At 34.3% G+C, this 19,322-nt stretch overlaps 3 protein-coding genes across 4 annotated transcripts; 1 reads left to right on the top strand and 2 right to left on the bottom strand.

The window, feature by feature from the left end:
- Positions 1 to 419: 419 nt before the first annotated feature.
- On the bottom strand, positions 420 to 2,099 carry LOC126707077 (protein NOI4-like). 2 transcript variants are annotated; one of them, XM_050406683.1, is made up of 3 exons: positions 1,914 to 2,099; positions 827 to 1,072; positions 420 to 709 (listed from the first exon to the last, which is right to left on the bottom strand). In XM_050406683.1, the coding sequence occupies exons 1-3, from the start codon at positions 1,920 to 1,922 to the stop codon at positions 686 to 688; spliced, it is 279 nt and encodes a 92-aa protein (XP_050262640.1). In that variant the 5' UTR covers positions 1,923 to 2,099; the 3' UTR covers positions 420 to 685. The 2 variants fall into 2 exon arrangements, with proteins under 2 accessions (XP_050262640.1, XP_050262646.1); XM_050406689.1 differs by having other exon boundaries at positions 827 to 1,069; positions 1,914 to 2,097.
- Positions 2,100 to 8,927: 6,828 nt separating this feature from the next.
- LOC126714722 (succinate dehydrogenase [ubiquinone] iron-sulfur subunit 2, mitochondrial) lies at positions 8,928 to 12,671 on the top strand. Its single transcript, XM_050414998.1, has 2 exons — positions 8,928 to 9,701; positions 12,275 to 12,671. The coding sequence occupies exons 1-2, from the start codon at positions 9,043 to 9,045 to the stop codon at positions 12,456 to 12,458; spliced, it is 843 nt and encodes a 280-aa protein (XP_050270955.1). The 5' UTR covers positions 8,928 to 9,042; the 3' UTR covers positions 12,459 to 12,671.
- Positions 12,672 to 15,162: 2,491 nt separating this feature from the next.
- On the bottom strand, positions 15,163 to 18,317 carry LOC126714721 (uncharacterized). Its single transcript, XM_050414997.1, has 4 exons — positions 17,716 to 18,317; positions 16,927 to 17,101; positions 15,643 to 15,920; positions 15,163 to 15,484 (listed from the first exon to the last, which is right to left on the bottom strand). The coding sequence occupies exons 1-4, from the start codon at positions 18,172 to 18,174 to the stop codon at positions 15,377 to 15,379; spliced, it is 1,020 nt and encodes a 339-aa protein (XP_050270954.1). The 5' UTR covers positions 18,175 to 18,317; the 3' UTR covers positions 15,163 to 15,376.
- Between the last annotated feature and the right edge of the window lie 1,005 nt (positions 18,318 to 19,322).

The raw sequence follows: 19,322 nt of genomic DNA, 5'->3' as shown, positions 1-19,322 counted from the left end.
TCAAGGTTACGTGTTATCTTTCATGAATGAAGTAGATCCGTGATTATTGCTTCCGCTATGTATTTTGTATGGGATACAAAACCAGATTTTCTAATAGATCCAACCCCGAACCATTCTGTTACCATTTTTTAGTTCAAACATCACTAAAAGCTTAATTGTTTGGGCACGTATAATGGATTTTTCTATTGTAAGGACCTCGAAAATTAGCTGATAAAAGGATGTTACATAAGTTGATTATTCTAATTTGTCATCTTTTAAGAGCAAAATATAATAATTTGGGAACGAGTTATTTAGTTAAGGACAAAAGCACAATCACATTCCTTGGATTTCAAATAACAAAGCAATACCCTAATTTAAATCACATCTTCACGAGACTGTAAAAAAAAAAAAAAAAAAAATCAAAAAGATAATCAAGGAGATTCAGAAAGAATACATGAACTTTAGAGAAGTGCACTTGTATTTGTCGTCTTTCTTTTCCTCCTATATAACATACACAAAGATTGGCAATATGAAAGGGTTTAACAAAAATATCATGTAAAAGCTGAAATTAAGGGGAAATGGAAACTAGCCGCCATATGTTCCCCACTGGCAATCTGAAATGCACACATGAATTTATCCTATACCAGGGTACCACCACCATGCATGGCCACATTATGCCATCTCACAGTTATGAAGCTAGTCAAATTCAGAAACAGCAAAACCATTTTTTCTGCATCCAAAACACATAGAATAATAAGAAATGTCAAGAGTCTAGCTTTTACCAATTAATTATAGAATTATATGATTCCTCTTTGATAGCAATGGTTTTTGTCATTGTATAATTTACCATTGGTGTGTATTGAATATTTTCTACTGGCGGTCTAGATGAATTATCATTCCTTTGTGTCGTGGCTGTGGCAGTGGCTTCACTCCCAGTCCCCGTCCCATTTCCAGTACCAGTCCCAGGGCCAGTAGCTCCATTAGATTTCTTTGCATCTCTAGCTTTGCTGAATATCACAGTAAACCCTTCGGCCGAGGCCGGATTGTTCACATCCCACTCTCCAAATTTAGGTAGAGGCCGACCCTTATCCTGCTTCAGATGAGAAAAACTATTAGTTAGCTTATTAGCAAAATACCTACAAGATTTCATAAATGTACAAACTTTTGAGAAAAAAAATATTTTCAACTATAAATTCAAGCAATCAATAGTTCATAAATGTACAAACTTTTGAGAAAAAAATAGTCAACTACAAATTCAAGCAATCAATAGTGTACACAAAATTCTTCAATGGATATAAGAAGTAGGTTTTCTGATTATTTAATGCAAAAATATGACTTTGTTAAAAGCTCTCACATTATTCAAAAGCAAGATAGCTAGAATATATAGAAACTATTAGAAAGTACGAAAATTGGCAGTAAAATTGTTATTGTTAATTGGTTAAAGCAATAGAATGCAGGACAAAAGAATTCTGACTTTACATAATGTTTTAGTGACTTTAAGTTTTAAAGGACGTGGGTGACTTTCTCTAATTTATAAGTTTTGGATTTTACATGTGCAACGTAGGTGTAACAATTATGAATCTATAGCATGATATGGAATTCCAAAAAGAAAATTCAGTTCAACATTATGAATATTGGTTTTTTCTGTTGTCTTCATTTAATGAGAAATTTGGGTTGCAAATAATCAAATATTGTCTAATGATGATACTAAGACAAAATTAGTAACCAACCAATTTGAGCAAATCAATAGAACTACCATTGTCAATATCCTTAAAACTACTCAAAAGAACTTGATATCAATATCATTTTCTAGCATTATGTAAATCAACTCAGGAAAATGAAAGAAAAAATTTTGAGAAGAAACAAAGAGATTCAAACATAATAGATATATATACACATAAATTTATGTTACAATATTGTAGAGATGATCTTACCGACGCCATTAAATTCTATCGCAGGAAGTTTCTACTATGAGAATGGAGAGAAATGATGAGAAGACAAAAAAGGAAGAGAGAGAGAGAGAGAGATCCAAAACTTGAGAAAAAAAAAGAAGATGAACAGAGCGAGTCTTAAGGTAAGAACCTAAGACAATAGCGGGTATAAATTATTGGTGAGTGTTGAATGAGGCATACACGTCGTTACCACGTACTTCAGCTGTTTTTGGCGCAATCTCTTCTAGTACATTACAAAATCTTTAAGAAAGCAGCTAATAATTCTAATGCCACACTTTGATTATACATATGCAAATAATTAAACAAAATTGAAGAGTTGTGTTTTATTGGTACTCGTTGCTCGAATGAGATTAACGGCATTTAGCTCGTTTTTTTTATGACTTCATTATGACGTGCATAATTACATCAATGGGTCTCATCTAATCTTATGATACATACAAATAAAAGAGATAAGAGTAATGTTACCCAAAAAAAAGGTTGAAATCAAATACCTTAAATCATGAGATTTGACTCTCTCTTTTTTTTAAATGAAGCTATTAAATTAATTTAATTTCATGAACGTGGTACACCATCGTTAGCATATTTCTTTATATAGTTTGGAATTTCTTCTTACCAGACCTTAGCTACTTCCCTAGATTGGCCCCAAGGCCAAAGCATCAAGAGGTTTATTCAAGCTGAAGTTATTTGGTGTATTAGTTGTATTATATATCTCATATATAGGTAGACCAAATATGTAAATTCTATATATGATATTTGTATTTATATGAGAGGAAGGAGTATGTAATATATTGAGTGCACTAATGGTTTCTCTATTTAAAGATTGAATATTGACTTTTATATATATATATATATATATATATATATATATATATTTCTCCTATTTAAAGATTGAATATTGACTTTTATATATATATATATATATATATATATTTACATTTATATATGTGTCTTTTTATTGATATACTTATTTTCTATTATGATTAATGGATATTATATGTCTTATATGCCAAACTTAATCAAGGTTCAAAATTAAGAAATGAAAAATGAAGGTAGAAAAAAAAAAAATATATATATATATATATATATATATATAAATCAAGTGTGCAAATTAAAGAGAAAAATAAAAATGAATTGTCAACTTTTAAAAGTGATAAAAGAATGATAATAGGAGATAATAAATAAATTATTTAATAATCTATTAATTCTTCACAAAAATTAGTGCATACACAATAAAATTTGAGAATAATTATTGTGGGGCCAGAGAACTTACGACCCGGCCCATTTCCCATTAGGGTCCAGGGCCCGTGCCGAGGAGGGTAGTTGCCGAGGACGAGTAGGGAAAGACCAAATAGGCTAGAGACGCAGCCGAGGATGACCTTGTCCTCGGCATCCCTAGACTTCGAAGGAAAGAGTGACATGTCATTAAAGGCAGCCTCCAAACGGCCCCCAGAAGAAGAGGCGAGTAGAATGGGACCCACATGGGGGTACGATGTGGAGGTGGTTCAAGGTAAATACGTTCCCTTCGCATTGAATGCATCCACAAACGTCCTAAACCATATCAATGAGAAAAAACGCCTGAATAGTGTGGCTTCGGTTATTACAATTAACAAAAAGTAAGGGGAGGCGGCTGATGGGACAGTTACTTGAATGGACACCTGCCTGATCAACAGGTGGAGGGCCAGGATCAGCCAAGAAGGGCTATATAATGTGAAGACTGATGCACCAAGAAGGGGTTGAGAAAAAAGCCCAAGAACCAGAGCCTCCCAAACCGTCTCGAGGAGAAAGACTCCCCGAGCGAACATGGTTTAATTCTGTATGAACACCACGACTAACCACCGTTCAGTGACCAAGGCCTAACCTTTCAAACCCACGCTCTACAAATTATATTGTTTGGGCCCTCAACGTGCGAACCCAATACTGTTTTGGGGCTGTCGCGAATTGAGTCCTTACCATTGTTATGGATACCGTTCCGTGCCGGCCGGAATGGCCGGAAAATTTCGTACCGGCAAACAAACTGGAACGGCAAGCCCCTCTATTCCACCTCGGGTAAGATTTCGGTCTGTTCCGGTGTGTTTCGGCAGTTCCGGGCTGTTTCGGTTAATTTCGCCCGAAATAAAAAATTCGGCCGGTATGAGTTTGTTGCACAGAAAGTTGAACTTGGGAGTCTTGGATCTTCATAACAGACCAAAATCGATCCCATCGTTCCTTTCCACAAATACACTGTAGTCTTTTGCTTCATAAGATGAGTTGTAGAGGAATAACAGTATCAAAACTAGAGGAATGTTGTGGCTCACGCAGTCATGCTTAACAAATCTGGATATCCATGAGAGAGAGAGAGAGAGGAGAATACAGAAGAGAGAAAAGACTTGAGAGAAAAACTGAGATAAGTTGCGTGTGAGAGTTAAAAAATAAAAAGAAAGATGAAAGTCATGAAAAGGTAAGATAGTGTGTCAGTTTTAACGTGTAGATCTCATAAAAGATGGGATAGAATTCAAAAGTGAGTAGTGTAAATATCAAAGAGTTAGATACAGTAGACGTGTGTGAATGAGAGAGAACAAATTAAAAATAGGAAGAAAGTGAAATATGGTGGGTGAGAAAAATTATAATAATATAAAAAGTTGTAAATAGAGTTGGCTTGGGCGGTGTGCTTTAGTCAAATTATGAAGCCACTGTCCAGGCTTACTTCAAATTTGCCTTTGCATTAAAAAAATTAATTAGTATTTTAATTAAAATAATAATATTTTAAATGAATTAATTAGATTAATCTTAAAATAACAAATTTTATAAATGTATGAAAATATAACTTTTATGTTTTTTTTTTTAGTATAAAAAGTAATAGGATATGAAATTATATATATATATATATATATATTATTTTTTTGGAATCCGAAACATCCTGAAACGGTACACTAAAATTATCCGGTACCGAAATATTCCATTCCACTAGACAAACCGAAACAGGATCCGAAACGGTATTCATAACAATGGTCCTTACAATTATATAATACACTCCAAAATTTGATTTTTTTTCAAGTTGGACTTCAAAATTTTATGTACATAAATGTCTACAATATAGTTTTAATGTTTTAAAAAAAACTCATGTAAAACCATTCCTCCTCCAACTATTAAATTATCTATTAAAAAAATAAATATTAAAATATTACTTTACTAATATACACTTTAAAATATGAAAAAATGGATATTTAAATTTATTTCATTAAAAAAATTAATGTTTATACCACTTTTTGGATGAATGCTTAGGAAATAGAATAAAATATGCATTATCTTATAGTTATTCTGTTTAATCATACTAAACTTCTAAACATAGGAATAGAGTCTATCCCCTTCCCTTCCCTCTTTAGAGGCCCAACCACCAACATTGAAATGGATTATTATAAAGTATTAGATTCATAATATTTTTACAATACTTTTAGCTTTTCACAATAAATCTTAAATAATAAATTATTATCAGTTTTAATTTAAATACTTACTACTGAAATTACTTTTCTACCTATCAATAATATCCTATAACTTAAAATTTGTTATAAAAATGAACGTATACATATTATTTCGTCTCCCATAAAAAGATGAATTCTGGCCAATTTGGGCTTCCATATATATAGGTGCTGGGTCAGGCTTTGTCAAAACCTCACTAAAACAGTTGACCACAATAGGTAAACACATCTTCCGTTCTTATTCTTCCACGTGGCGATCACTGAACCGAGTGTTCGTGGTAGACACGGGCCAACCTTGTATTTGACTATTTGGGAGAAGAACATTTATAGAAACAGCGAAAGCAACGCTACTGCTACTTTGACCATTGGCTCAAAATCCTCCACATCACACACATTAACTCCCAAAGACCAAGCAATCCACGGCAAGTCCCCAACGGAAAAAAAAAAAAAAAAAAAAAAAAAAAAAAAAAAGTATCATTTTGATACTAAATTTATGTTTCATACTTCAATTTTACTTTGAATTATATGTTGTTAATTTAATATACATAAAATTAAGAAATTGGTTCAATATTTACTCTTACTTCCGTTTTTTCCCTTTTTTAAGAGGGAATAATTACTTTATAAATTAAAATTTATTTTAAAAACAAAAAGCATTTTTTATGAGCAAGTTACACATATACATGCTGTGATACTCAAGAAATTTGTGTAATGACCAAGAGTCTTATAACTTAATTAGTTAATATTTTATAGTATTTCTAAAGAAATCATATATGGCTCAAATATTGGTGTAGTAAAAGACCTTGAATTTGAGATGTTGTACACCAAATTTGAGACTTAAGATATATTTGATTTTTTTTTTCCTTTTTACAATAAGGAGGATGTGGAGATTTGAATAAGAACTCTCTCCATTAAAAGGAAAAAAAAATACAATTAAGTTATAAGATTTCTAAAGACTTAAGATACTAAAATTTATTTTCTCAAAAGAAAAAAAAAAATACTAAAGTTTAAAGGATACATGTGTGCAATTGGGACTAGCTTAGCATTCATGGTAGTGGTGCTAAAATTTTTAGTTTTTAGCAACTCAAAGAATTTTTATATCTATTTTATCATCTCACAATACATTACAACAAATATCAAAGGTTCTTCTTTTCACATCATAGCTAAAAAAAGGGGGGTCAATTCGGGTTAGCGTGTCGGGTTCGTGTCGTGTCGAGGTAGGAATATTCGACTAAATGGCTCAACCCTAACCTGACTCATTTAATAATCGTGTCATGATCCTTCAACCCTAACCCGACCTGTTAATAAGGTGGGTTGACTTAACCCAACCCATTTGACATGCTTAATAAACGAGTCGTGTTGGGTTAACACGAATGTAACACAACCCATTTCAACCTGCATAATATTAAATATAACATCCATCTAAAAATAATTTTTTTTTACATCCCAAAAAGAAGTGCATACACTTCAAATCTTCAACTCACATTCAAAATAATATAGTTCAACAAAAATATAACATTCATCTAGAAATAAGTTCTTTACACTCCAAAAAAAGTGCATACACTTCAACCCAAATTCAAAATAACAAAGTTTAACAAAAATAAAATAACATAGTTCAAAAAATATATAATATCCTTGGAACTCGCAAAATGCTAAGTATCAATATTGAAAGAATTTGAGCAAATAGTAGACTAATCCTAACTATGACCACGATTATCATCCATAGATTCTTTGTTGATGTCCAAATTCATAACATCTTTCACAAGCTCATCCAATTTCATTTGTATCAATTTCCAATTATATCCCTTATAAATTTTTATAATTACTCACTTTTCTTTTTTAATTTAAAATATATGTTGGATATAAAAGGTATTTGACAGATCTAAAATAAAATAAATATTTATTTGTTATACGAGTTGAACGGGTTGTGTTAAGTGGGTCATTTTGGATTGACACAAATAAATTGGCGTGTCAAATGTGTCCATTGTGGGTTACGCGGGTTGACCCACTTATGACACGTTTCTTATCGTGTCACTTTCGGGTCGACCCGTTTATGATCCAAACCCATTAAGGCCCAACCCTAACCCGAAAAAACACGTGCCAAGTTCGTGTCGTGTTTGCGGGTTGGGTCGAACATTGACACTCCTAGCTAAAAACTATTCATCTCTCTCTCTCTCTCTCTCTCTCTCTCTCTCTCTCTCTCTCTCTCTCTCTCTCATGCAACCACCCTCACAACCCATCACTCACCACCTCCACAAACCCACAACCAACCACCACAAACAGCCACCACCAACCATCCAAACCGCCATAACCAAAACCTAGCAACCCACAACCTACCATCCCAGTCACCTTAACCAAAACCCACCAGATCAACCAAAACCTAGCCAAAAAACAAAAAACCTCATATCAATAGAGAATGATTGAGAGAAAGAGAGCAAACCCACCACAGCTAACTTGCCATCGTCATGTCACCACTACACAGATCTAACCAGCCACCGATTATCTTCATCGTTTGTTTGAGACTATGAGAAAAAGAAGAAAACTGAGAAGTCAAACGCGAGAGAGAGAGAGAGAGAGAGAGAGAGAGAGAGAGAGAGAGAGAATAAAAGGCAATAAAAAATAAGTAAGAGTTGCTACATTAGGCTGTTATAAATAACAATTCTACAATAGCTACGAGTTAAAGAGATTTAGGTATAACAACATTGATGTAGGATGATTTTTGTGATTTGAAGGGCTAAAATAGCTTTTGAATGATTTTACCACTATTGCTGTGAATGCTCAAGCTAGATTTTTCTTTTTAGCATTTATGTGTAATTTTTTTAAAACCTCATTTTTCTAAAGTAAAAATATATTTTAGCACACTATTAGCAAAAAACTAAATAAATTATTTCCAAACAAATACTTATTGGTTGAATTTAGTCGAATGGTACCTCCCCATGCATATGCATGGAAAATGGGGAGCCTCAATTTGAGTGATGGTAAGAGAGAGGGCATGACTTTTATTTAGTAATATTTCTAACCAATTAAAAAAAAAATGATGCATGTGATTTTTTTTTTTTTTTTTTTATAGAAAACAATAATACTTATTAAAACATACAAACACGAAAATAATATATGTGATTTTGATAATTAATTGTGACGTTAAGTGAAAATTATAGCAATGTCCATCCAACTATGTTTAACAATTGACATAAATTAACTTCTCCAATTAGCATATATTCTTTTTAATATGTATAGGTGGAAAAATTGAAATTCGATCCGTGTGTCTTCGTCTAAAAGCATAAAACTTTTTGGGTCTCTCTCAAAAAAAAACAAAACTTGAGTTTAGGAACAAAATTAAACCCCTATATATAGAGAGACCAAAAAATAAATAAAGTTACCACTAATTTGGCAAAAGGAAGGAAAGTAGAAACTGATCATATTAGCTCAGAAGCTTTCCTAATCCCCAAATTAGCCCCGACTCGTGTCCTTAATAACCTCCACACAATACCCTTAAACCCTCCCTATAAATAACCCATTCCCGTCATTTTACTTACAACCCCGTCATCTTCCAACTCCCCCAAACAAACAAAACAAAACAAAACAAACCAACCCATCACAAAACTCACTCCCATTTCTCTCTCTCTCTCTCTCTCTCTCTGCTCAGCTAAAACGCAACAATGGCGACGGCCATGCTCAGGAGGGCACTCCCACGCGCCTCCGCCTTATCTCGATACACACGCGCCCAAGCTCACGCAAGCGTGGCCGAAGCTCAGCAAGTCGAACAAAAGGTACGCGCCTCCACGTCGCTGAAAACCTTCTCGATCTACCGCTGGACCCCGGAAAACCCGACGAAGCCGGAGCTCCAGGACTACGAGATCGACCTCAAGGACTGCGGGCCCATGGTCCTCGACGCCCTAATCAAGATCAAGAACGAGGTGGACCCCACGCTCACGTTCCGGCGATCGTGCCGTGAGGGGATCTGCGGGTCCTGCGCCATGAACATCGACGGCTGCAACGGGCTGGCGTGCCTCACGAAGATCGAGTCCGGATCGTCGGCCTCGACGATCACGCCGCTGCCGCACATGTTCGTGATCAAGGACTTGGTGGTGGATATGACGAACTTCTACAACCAGTACAAGAGCATCGAGCCGTGGCTGAAGAGGAAGAACCCGCCGGAGACGAAAGGGAAAGAGGTTTTGCAGAGTAAGAAAGATAGGGCGAAGCTTGATGGGATGTACGAGTGTATATTGTGTGCTTGCTGTAGCACATCCTGCCCTAGTTACTGGTGGAACCCTGAGTCTTATCTTGGTCCCGCTGCTTTGCTCCACGCCAATCGGTAATTTTCACACTTTTTTTTTTTTTTTTACCTTGTGGTGAAAATTTGTTACTTTGGTAAATGGGTTTAGTTTGCTAAAAAATATTAGTAGAAGTAGTTAAAAATGACACGTTGGTTAAGGAATAATGCATGTGGCCGAAGCTGACTAATCTGTCGAGGAGTCATAGTCTGACTTCAAATAATTTGGGATTAAGGTTTTGTCAATGATTTTCGTAGAAGTAGTTAAAAATGACATACCATTTAAGGAAGTAATGGACATTATGAAAAGAATATGTGTATAGCGGACCCCAAAGAATTTGGGAGTAAGGCTTTGTTGATGTAGTTGGTGGTGGTGATTGGATTTGGTTGATATGGGTTGCTTAGAGTTATGTATATAGGACCCAAAAAAAAATTTTGATTAAGCAATGGTAGTTTCTCACTTGTTTTAAAATGTTTTTTAGGTGAAGAATGAAAGTTTAGTAGTAGTTTTAGTTAGTTTGGTTTTAGGTATATAGGATGTTGTGCTTTGGTTATGGTTAATGTGGACTTTAGGTTTGGGATTCTTTAGAATGGTTTGGTTAGGAAAGAGACCATATTTTTTTAAATTAGAAAATCCGGGGTTTTTTTAAATTAAATTGATCAACCGATGGTAGTTACTATCTATTCTTCTATGACTGCACACTTTGCCACAACTTGTACATTTGTCAACCTATGATTGGATTGCATCATTTATACATGGGACCACCATTGGTACTTGGTGAAAGTAATCCAGTCACCACTTGACACGTGCAAGTTGTGGCAAAGTGTGTAGTAAAGTGTGTACCCCTAGATTTTTTGGAAAGATTTAGGTTTGAGATTCTTAAGAATGATTTACTTTTAGTTTTGCCATTTCTCTAGAATGATTTCATTAGAAGTGAGAACTCCAAGGGGGTAACACATTTGGTTGGGGTCCACGCCACATGAAGTGGAGGTTGCTAGTTCATATCGCTCCCTCTACTTCCCTTGGCCAAAACTTATGCAAAAAAATAAAAGAAGGGGGAAATATTTGCTTATAAAATAACTAAATAAGGGTTTTTTAAATAAAATAAAATGTTAATATTTGAGTTGGAATTTGTAAGAAAATGAAGGGCATTAGAGAAAAGTGCTTGAAGATGGAATATTTATTTGAACATATTCATGCATTGTCATTCTCATTACCTGGAATCTTGCATTTGTTGTTTCTGATTAATTATTAAAAATGGCTTTATGTAGATTTTTTTTTTTTTTTAAAAACAATGTTTTTATGTAATAAATTTGGGGATTTTCCATTGAAAGGCCTAAATGTATTTATTTCCCTAAACTCATATGTTTGTGCTGTTACCTTGATTATGAGAATCAAACTAAGTTTAATCTGGGAGCCTTATTCTTTTAATTTTCCTTTTTTTTTTTTTTTTTTTTTTAGATATCCTGCATTGAGTGATTATGTGAGCCTAGTGTGGAGTCTATATCTCAACTTGTTTTTAATCATGAGAAGTTTCTACGCCTGCAATCTAAGTCCATTGAAAAGAAAATAAAATTGAGTCAGGTTTATAGAAATATTTTTGGTGTTTTGTTAGCCTATCATGGTGTTAGTTGATACGTCTTCGAGGTTTTATATTTTACTAGTTTGGAGAGAAATTCTAAATGCTTGCTTCAGTTGGTTTTCTTGTTACATTTGGGAATTTTAAAGCTTAATTGAATGATTCCTTTCTCTGTTTGCTGCAAATTGCATTCCTTATCTTATTTTCTATGGTTCATATTTCTTTACCAAATTTTGAAACCCCAACGGGGAGCAAAGGTCACTAGTTCAAATGTCCCATTTCCAAAAATTATTTTAAAAAATGATGTTTTAGTCTTGCATATTCTAGCAATGTAGTTCAAAGGTATGGTGTGGAATAATTGTGTGCTATATATGGAAAAAAGAATTTTTGTTTCCTTGTCTTAACTTGATTGTTCCATTCAATTTGTGGGTTACTTTCTTTTGTTCTGGGCCTTATTGAACTTGTCTGTGTAAATGCATGGTTCACTTTCATCATGCCTTTTATTACATTACATTATGAGAATTCTTCTGTCCTGCTGTATAAACATGTGAAAAGACCTGTGTGCTAGTTAATATGTCAACGGATTGTTATATTGACACCTGTTTAAGAATTTTTAGTGCCATCTCTTAAGTATCAATTCCTCTCTAGAAGCCTTCATTACAATAGGGGTCTTTATACACTGTTTTGGTTAGTGATATTGTTCTATCCATTTCTTTGTACTGTTGGGATTTCAATCAAAAGGTTACTAGGAGCAACATCTTAATTCGACCTTGAGAAATGGAAATTGTTTTGATAACTGAAATATCTCTGTGGTAAAAGGGATGGACAGATTGTTGGTTCATGTTTTGTGAAGCATGTGTCCGCTGTGTTTATTCATATCCTTAAATCTATTTGCTTCGCAATACCCTTAAAAACTATTTATTTGTACATTTGCATAGATAATTTCATATCCACTGTTTCTTTTATCAAAACCAGATGTGGCTTTAAGTAATTCTGAAAGTGTTGAATTTTTTTAACGCATGGTTGTAAATGCAGGTGGATAAGTGACAGCCGTGATGAATATACCCAAGAGCGACTGGATGCCATAAATGATGAGTTCAAGCTCTACCGCTGCCATACCATACTGAACTGTGCCCGTGCATGTCCAAAGGGCCTGAACCCCGGGAAGCAGATCGCACATATTAAGGGCCTTCAACTATCTGGTCCTAGTAATGTTTAAGTTTCTAGGTTTATGAGGCATGCCAATGCGTATTTAATTCCTGGGATTTTTTGATGACCCATGAACCATGTGTATTAAGTTAATAATATGTGCACTGAATGTATTCCCTATCCCATTTGTACCTAAAAACTTGGAAACTGAGGTTTCATATCTTTCTTTGTTTTCGAATAAAAAGTCAATAGAACTCCTTGGGTCCATCTGGAGATCAGATTATCCCTTTTGTGTGTGTGTGTGTGTGCTCACTTTGCTGAATACCCTTTGTGTTACTTGTGCGTGAGACAGCCCATTCTATACATATATGTTAAAACATATGCACTGGTATAACATTGTCTACACTGGAGTTTCAGAACTTAGTTTCTGTATGGATTTTGTGACTTTCTAATAGGTCCGAGATTGCTACGAGTAAGATTTGGTCCTCAACTCCAACATTTTGAACTTTTGACCACTAACTGTCAATTGTTATACTGCATGGCTTACAATCATCCAATCTGCGTGTAATTTCTCGGATGTAGAGGGCAGTTTTCATTCTGATTTGCACCCTATACCTTTGCCTCAATAGATGAAGATGAATATCACAATCTTATCAACCAAATGGAGGGATAAGAAAGGCTAGAAGCGCTATGGACCTTCACAAGCAGTAAAGAAATAGCTAATGCCACCAACTCATACCACGCAACGAAAAATAAAAGTTACTTTATGAAAATTGTCGAGACTCCTAATGTACTATCACATACTATAAAACCAAGAATTTTGTGGTTCAACGAATTGCAACCTTCTAATATTTTCAACAAAGACATCTAAAGTTTAAATCTCTTACTCCTAACTATTGAATTATCTACCCAAAAAAAAAAAACCCTCATACTATGTAATATCTCTATTTTCTTTTGTGGCTCCTATTAGTGGGTGCCAAAGAGCATTTGTTGAGGTATGATTTTTTCTTTTCTTTTTATATATGGCCTATAATTTTATTATGCAATCGAATCTTTTTTTTTTTTTTGGGAGTTGAGTCACTTTAGCCTAAAGTTCATATTTTTATTAATTTTTGCTATTTCTTAACGTAGGTAGAATCCTTTTGAAGTCTCCTTAACTAATACTTTAGACACCTGTTAACAAAAGCTTTCTTTTATTTATTTATTCTATCATGATACCTAAGGATAATACTTACATACTCTGAGAGCATTGCTCCCTCCTCTCACATGAGGGGTGGCCCCCATGGTAGGATCCACGTGTGGAGCCCATCCCTCATATGAGAGGAGAGAATATTGCTCCCAAACAATCTAATAATTTTCTAATACCTAGACACCCATGTGTTAACACCTATATATGTACTTTGTGATTCTTCTTATTAGCTAGTCTTCTAGCTTTTCATTCATTCTATATATAGATGTAATTCTTTTGAAAAGAAGTAACAAATAAAATAGATGAGTCTTTCTTCCATATAGTGTGAGTATCCTTTCTACTACCTTCAGCCGGGAGAAATTGTCCCAACTGTCCATTTGGCTGTAGGAAGATAATGGAGAAATGCAATGAAGATGCAAAGCAAATTGGGTAGCTACAGATTAAATTTCGAGATCCAAATAGTTCATTAAAGCAACATTCTAAATCAAGAGCTAAGAATAGATGAGGACTCCAGCCGTGTTCCACAAAACTGGTTAAGGAAAATATAGATGAGAATAATTTGCAGTTAATCATGAACATAAGGTAATACGTTCACATCAATTTCATGAGACCTTTTTTATACCCCCTCAAAGGTAAAAAATAAAGTATAGACCCATCAAAGATAAGGTTATAGTAATCACACGATTATAAGATGATATTTAGATATATTAATAGACAAATTAAACTGGTACTCATGGTTTCTAAGTCACATTAAATTGATTAGGTTTCCTCCTCCTCACTACAAAGAAGCCTATATAAACAGATGATTTGTGAAAGCTTCACCTACTGTCCAGCTAATGTTGTATCAATCACATTGATCAATATGGTCACAAGGATGAGGTTGTTAGCAGTAGCTGGGTTTCTTGTTTTCATAGTCTCCATTGAGGTTAGGACCAATGTTGTTCAAGCAAGCACTCGCCTCTCATTTCTCATTGATCCTCAAAACCTTGAACCATTTCACTACGTTACTATAACAGGTGATGTTCTGCACTTCATTTTTTTTTTCCTGGTATTTATACATGTACTTAGTGGGTCTTGAATGCACAATCATATCTTTCATCTTGTTCTTAGTAGGAGAGAAGAAACCATTGGCTAGAACACATTGTCAAACTTCCTCATCCCATTAAGTTTAAGCTGTCAATTCCCTCACCTGATAGCATTTTTAACTTTAATTTGATACTAATCAAAATCTCATTCAATCTTCAGAAGGTAAAATTTTCTGAAATCTAAAAGAAAATAGACAGACTGTAACGTTGGACTTTCTTCTATAGGATGCAACAATGACTGTGATACAACATGTTGTAATTGCGATATCAGGAAGCAACCACCACTATGCGTGCAATGCTGCAAAGAAGATCCTTGACAAGCAGGTATGCTTCTAAAGAGTGACTGGTTTTGCAGATATGCATTAGTTCAGCACGTGACTAACAACATGTCATCTTCCCCTTTAAATGAAATTCCTGTGTAATTGTTCGAGAAGTTGCACTTTCTGATTGCAAAATACTTACTATTCAAGTCGAAGATGAATTCTCCTTGGCCATAAGAATACAATGGAACCATTTATTCTCTCTATTATTTAAGCAAAGATGAATTACAGTGCATCCGCATTCCAATGGCAATCATTTCCAAGTTCTCACAAAATTGAGCATTACATGCATGAAAGTTGTATAGATCTACAACAACCAAAGAGCTAAAACTAACCTAAAAATCTAGCTCTTTTAAAATAATAATTGACAAAAAGAGTAAAAGATGTACAGGGGTTATATCCTCCTGGAAAGGCCAAGGAATACGGCAGCTGATGAGATCTGTACCTTGAGATCAGCAATATCCAAATCATGGCCTCCTTCTACAAGACCCCACTTGTCCACCTGCATAGATATAAGAAAGAGCTGTAACTGTTTGGAAGAGCAAGTCATAGCCTACATCCTAAAGTCAGTAAGTGCATTTGTGTGTGTGTTCAAGAGAGAGAAACACGGTTGGGATGAGGGAAAAGAGAGAAGCAGGATGTGACTTAAGTAATGGGAACCTGCAAATCTTCTTCAAGTCTAATCAATTCAATTGCGTCCTCAATCTGCAATTTCCCACGACAGATCCCGATCGCAATAATCAAAGAATGTGCCGCAGATGCCATAGCATCAATTGCTGCCAATTCACAGTCATCTGTTTTCTTCAGAAGGTTCTCTATGGCCTTTATGAGACCATCCTCCTGCTTTCCACCATAAAAGCTGGAGTAGACAACAGGCTTAAAGCCAAATTCGGACTCTACCCAATCAAGTAAAGGATCAATTTTCTCCACCTGACGTTCTAAAATAAAATTGAAGGCACTATAGGTCAGATAACAATACACCATTAAAATTTAACATGAAAAGATCCATGTCCGCTAAAAGATTATGCATAGGCTATTTTATGTGAAACACAAAGATGATATCAAAAGTTAAAAACCAAGTGTCCTAATTTTTTTATTTTATAAAAAAAATACATACAATACTTATTAAAACTTTTAAGGTAGTTTCAGTTTCAGCCATAAAAAAATAATAATAATAAATAAATAAATAATAAAAAATAAAATACTTATCTTAAGAATTTGGACAAACGGTCTATAAAGACCTGGCCAAAAATAGGCAGTGATAAAACTCGATTTTGCACCGACCTACTATAACAAATGGTCAGTCTTGACCTTATTACAATAAGCTGAACAGAAACACATTATTCATACAACAAGAATTTCAAGCAGGAACCCCAATCTTCCTCAACTGTAGTAAATCTGGTATAATACGGTAACAATGTCATTCATTAGCAGTGGACAAAAAATAATGTCCTCTAAAAAAAGACATTAAATAAAGCATATGGGTCACTATTTTAAGTACTTTTTGGCACTGTAAATTCTAGGATCAGGAGAAATTTCACTGGCACTCTTGACATTAAAAAGTTTCACATGTACAGGCAATATAGAGACCAACCAAGCCATGATTAGGAAACCCAAAGGGAATATTTACACTAAATTTTGTCTAAGTAACTAAGAGAAACATATTAAATGCCTCTAAACCTAAAACTCCATAGGCTTTAATGTACTTCTTCAGTAAAAACTCCAATTCTTACACACATGAAGAATCAAAAGTGATATTTATAGCTTAAATAACATAGCTCACCTGGAGAGTGATGCAAAAAAAAAAATTGTCATTTCTCATAAGAGACTGAAATACATGACTTGCCTCATTGCTATGCATTGAAGTCTGAAGAATTATCACACCAATTCAAAATGCACAAGATAATTTAAATCAAGCTGGAGCAGGTCAGTAGAATAACATACCGTGGACGCCTCTTGTCAGAATATTATCATCCGGAGCTCGACAGAAGACCAGATCTTGATTAAATTTCTTCATCAAATGTTCAATAACCTTAGGTCGTGTGAGTGGAATTCTTTCCAATGCAGTACAAGCAAGTTTCATTAGAGGCATCGAGAAGGGTCTGATCCCATCTGTTTCCTACAATAATTAACATCTCAATACACAGCCCCCCAGCACATAAAGATACACACTCCAAGTTCAGAAATAATTCCAGAATGAACAAAAATATAAACTTAAAAAAAAAAAAAAAAAATGTTATTCACAAAAAATCAGGAATTTCAAAAAACTAAGGCCCATTTAAAATGAGATCAAACTCCCAAATAACGCAAAAATCATAAAAGCAACCCATTTCTAACATAAGTGTATAACCCAAAGCAAAGAAAAAATATTCAAATTTTTAAGAGCCTATGTGTTACGGTAATGAGTAAACCCAAAACACCCTAAAAGGTATCCATTTCGGATTAGATAGCACAACACTCAGGAAAAACTGAAGACAACCCATTTAAGTTCAAGGAAAAAAAACCCACAAAACACAGAAAGATAGCTCGAATTTTTATACAAATCTAGTCAATAATAAGTCTCCATAAGTCTAACGCAAACACTAATTTTGAAGGCAACCCATTTGAGCTAAACCAAATCCAAAAAGACCCACAAAAACATTCCACTCAAATAACACATACATTGAAACTAATACCAAATGCAACACAATAAGAACAAAGGTGCAGACACACACACACACACAAATCACAAACCTGATATTCCCACTCGGCAGCAACAGCCTTAGCGAGAGGCAAAGTAGGGAGCTTGAGAGGCCTCTTCGATGGCGTCTTGAGCGTCCGGTAATCAAGCATCACAGACCACCCAACCCCATCTTCGGACTCTCTCACCTTCACCTCGTTGTAGAACCTCTTCCCCACTATCGAACCAGTCATAAACGACATCGGCATCGTCACGGACGACGACGATGTCGTCTGGGAATTAGAGCTCGGCGCCTTGACGTAAATGCTGCTGTTGTTGTCGTTTTTGTGGGTTTTTCCATCAGATGAGAATGTGAAGGTCGAGGAAGATGGGTCCTCGGATTGGGGCTCTTGGGCGGTGGCAATGGAAGTGAAGAGACGAGTGTGGATTTGAGATTGGGACGAGAATGTTGCGAGGAATTTTGGGTTTCTTTTGATTGAGTTTAAGGTTTTGATAATCAGTGAATTCGCCATTGAATTGGGATTTTGTTTTCTGTGCTCTGGGTTTTGCTGGAAATGTGTTCTTGTTGTTGATGGGGTTTTGACTATTTTTACTTTTCAAAAACACTTTCTCATTTGCACAGGAATTTTGCTCATGGAAAAGCTTTGGGCTGGTCAGTCAGCTCAGGGTTTGGGCCTGTGTTGGTTATTGTTTTTGGGTTCAACTTCCTGTAATTATTCAGATTTTTATTTTTTTGACCAGAAAATAATGTCTTAAATTTTTAATAATTATTTATAATTTCACGTATATTAGATTTATATTTATAGAACTTTCCATAATTTTATTGGGTACAAAATTTAAGTTTAATTTCTTTTTTTTATAATTTTTTTTTCACAAAAATTCAAACATATCAATGAAATATAAATAATATAATCTTTTTTAAGGACAAATAAATTTAATGTAGTTATATGTTTTTTTTTATAAAAAAATCTAATGTAGTCATGTGTTTAAATTTGAAAAAGAATTTAGAAAGATGCATAAAGATAGAAATGGTTTTGATCAAATAGTCATATTTTGTTGAGAATTAGAGAAAATGATTCTACTTTTTTTTTTTAGAAGAAAGAGAAAATGATTCTACTTAATTATATATAGACAGGCTCTGTCTCTTTAAATAGAAAAAAAAATTAAGAGAAAAATAGAAAACAGATTTTGGCACGAAATTAAACAGAAATAACAGCTATAAAAGGGCAGTGGTCCGAATGAACAATATTGGGAAGCTAATTTAACAGTACATTTATCCAGGTTTGTTATATGGTTTTATAGATTCCTGAAGAAAAGGTACTGCTAATACCATCTGTATTACAAAGTTCTCACTTGGGTCAAGTTCAATCATTTGATTTGAGGCTGCTGGCCTTGCTTATCCATCATAAAAGGATTAATATGATCTTTCTAATTAGTTTTTCTTCTTCTATTTTTTTCCCCTTAATTGAATTAACACATTTTGTATTGAAATCACGTGTTTAAATTTATTTGTGAAACTTAAACCTAAGATACAACACATGACTAAGTTTTGTCTCTCTTATAATATATGAGCTCGCAGTTATGGATTCACATGTTGTAGCAGTCTCTTTTTTTTTTTTTTTTTTTTTTTTTGGTAATTGAAAAAGGGTAGGAAGATGTG

This window comes from Quercus robur, chromosome 2 (genome assembly GCF_932294415.1).
Source record: "Quercus robur chromosome 2, dhQueRobu3.1, whole genome shotgun sequence".
Lineage (NCBI taxonomy): Eukaryota > Viridiplantae > Streptophyta > Magnoliopsida > Fagales > Fagaceae > Quercus > Quercus robur.
Note: the sequence above shows the minus strand (reverse complement) of the source record. Positions and strands in the feature narration are given on the sequence as shown.

Coding starts and splice junctions, on each gene's coding strand:
- LOC126707077 (XM_050406683.1), bottom strand. Junction 710..826: donor ATATTCAATACACACCAATG/GTAAATTATACA, acceptor TTTTGGATGCAG/AAAAAATGGTTTTGCTGTTT.
- LOC126714722 (XM_050414998.1), top strand. CDS start 9,043: ATGGCGACGGCCATGCTCAGGAGGGCACTCCCACGCGCCTCCGCCTTA. Junction 9,702..12,274: donor GCTTTGCTCCACGCCAATCG/GTAATTTTCACA, acceptor TTGTAAATGCAG/GTGGATAAGTGACAGCCGTG.
- LOC126714721 (XM_050414997.1), bottom strand. CDS start 18,174: ATGGCGAATTCACTGATTATCAAAACCTTAAACTCAATCAAAAGAAAC. Junction 15,921..16,926: donor TCTGACAAGAGGCGTCCACG/GTATGTTATTCT, acceptor ATTTTATTTTAG/AACGTCAGGTGGAGAAAATT. Junction 15,485..15,642: donor GACTTGAAGAAGATTTGCAG/GTTCCCATTACT, acceptor ATATCTATGCAG/GTGGACAAGTGGGGTCTTGT.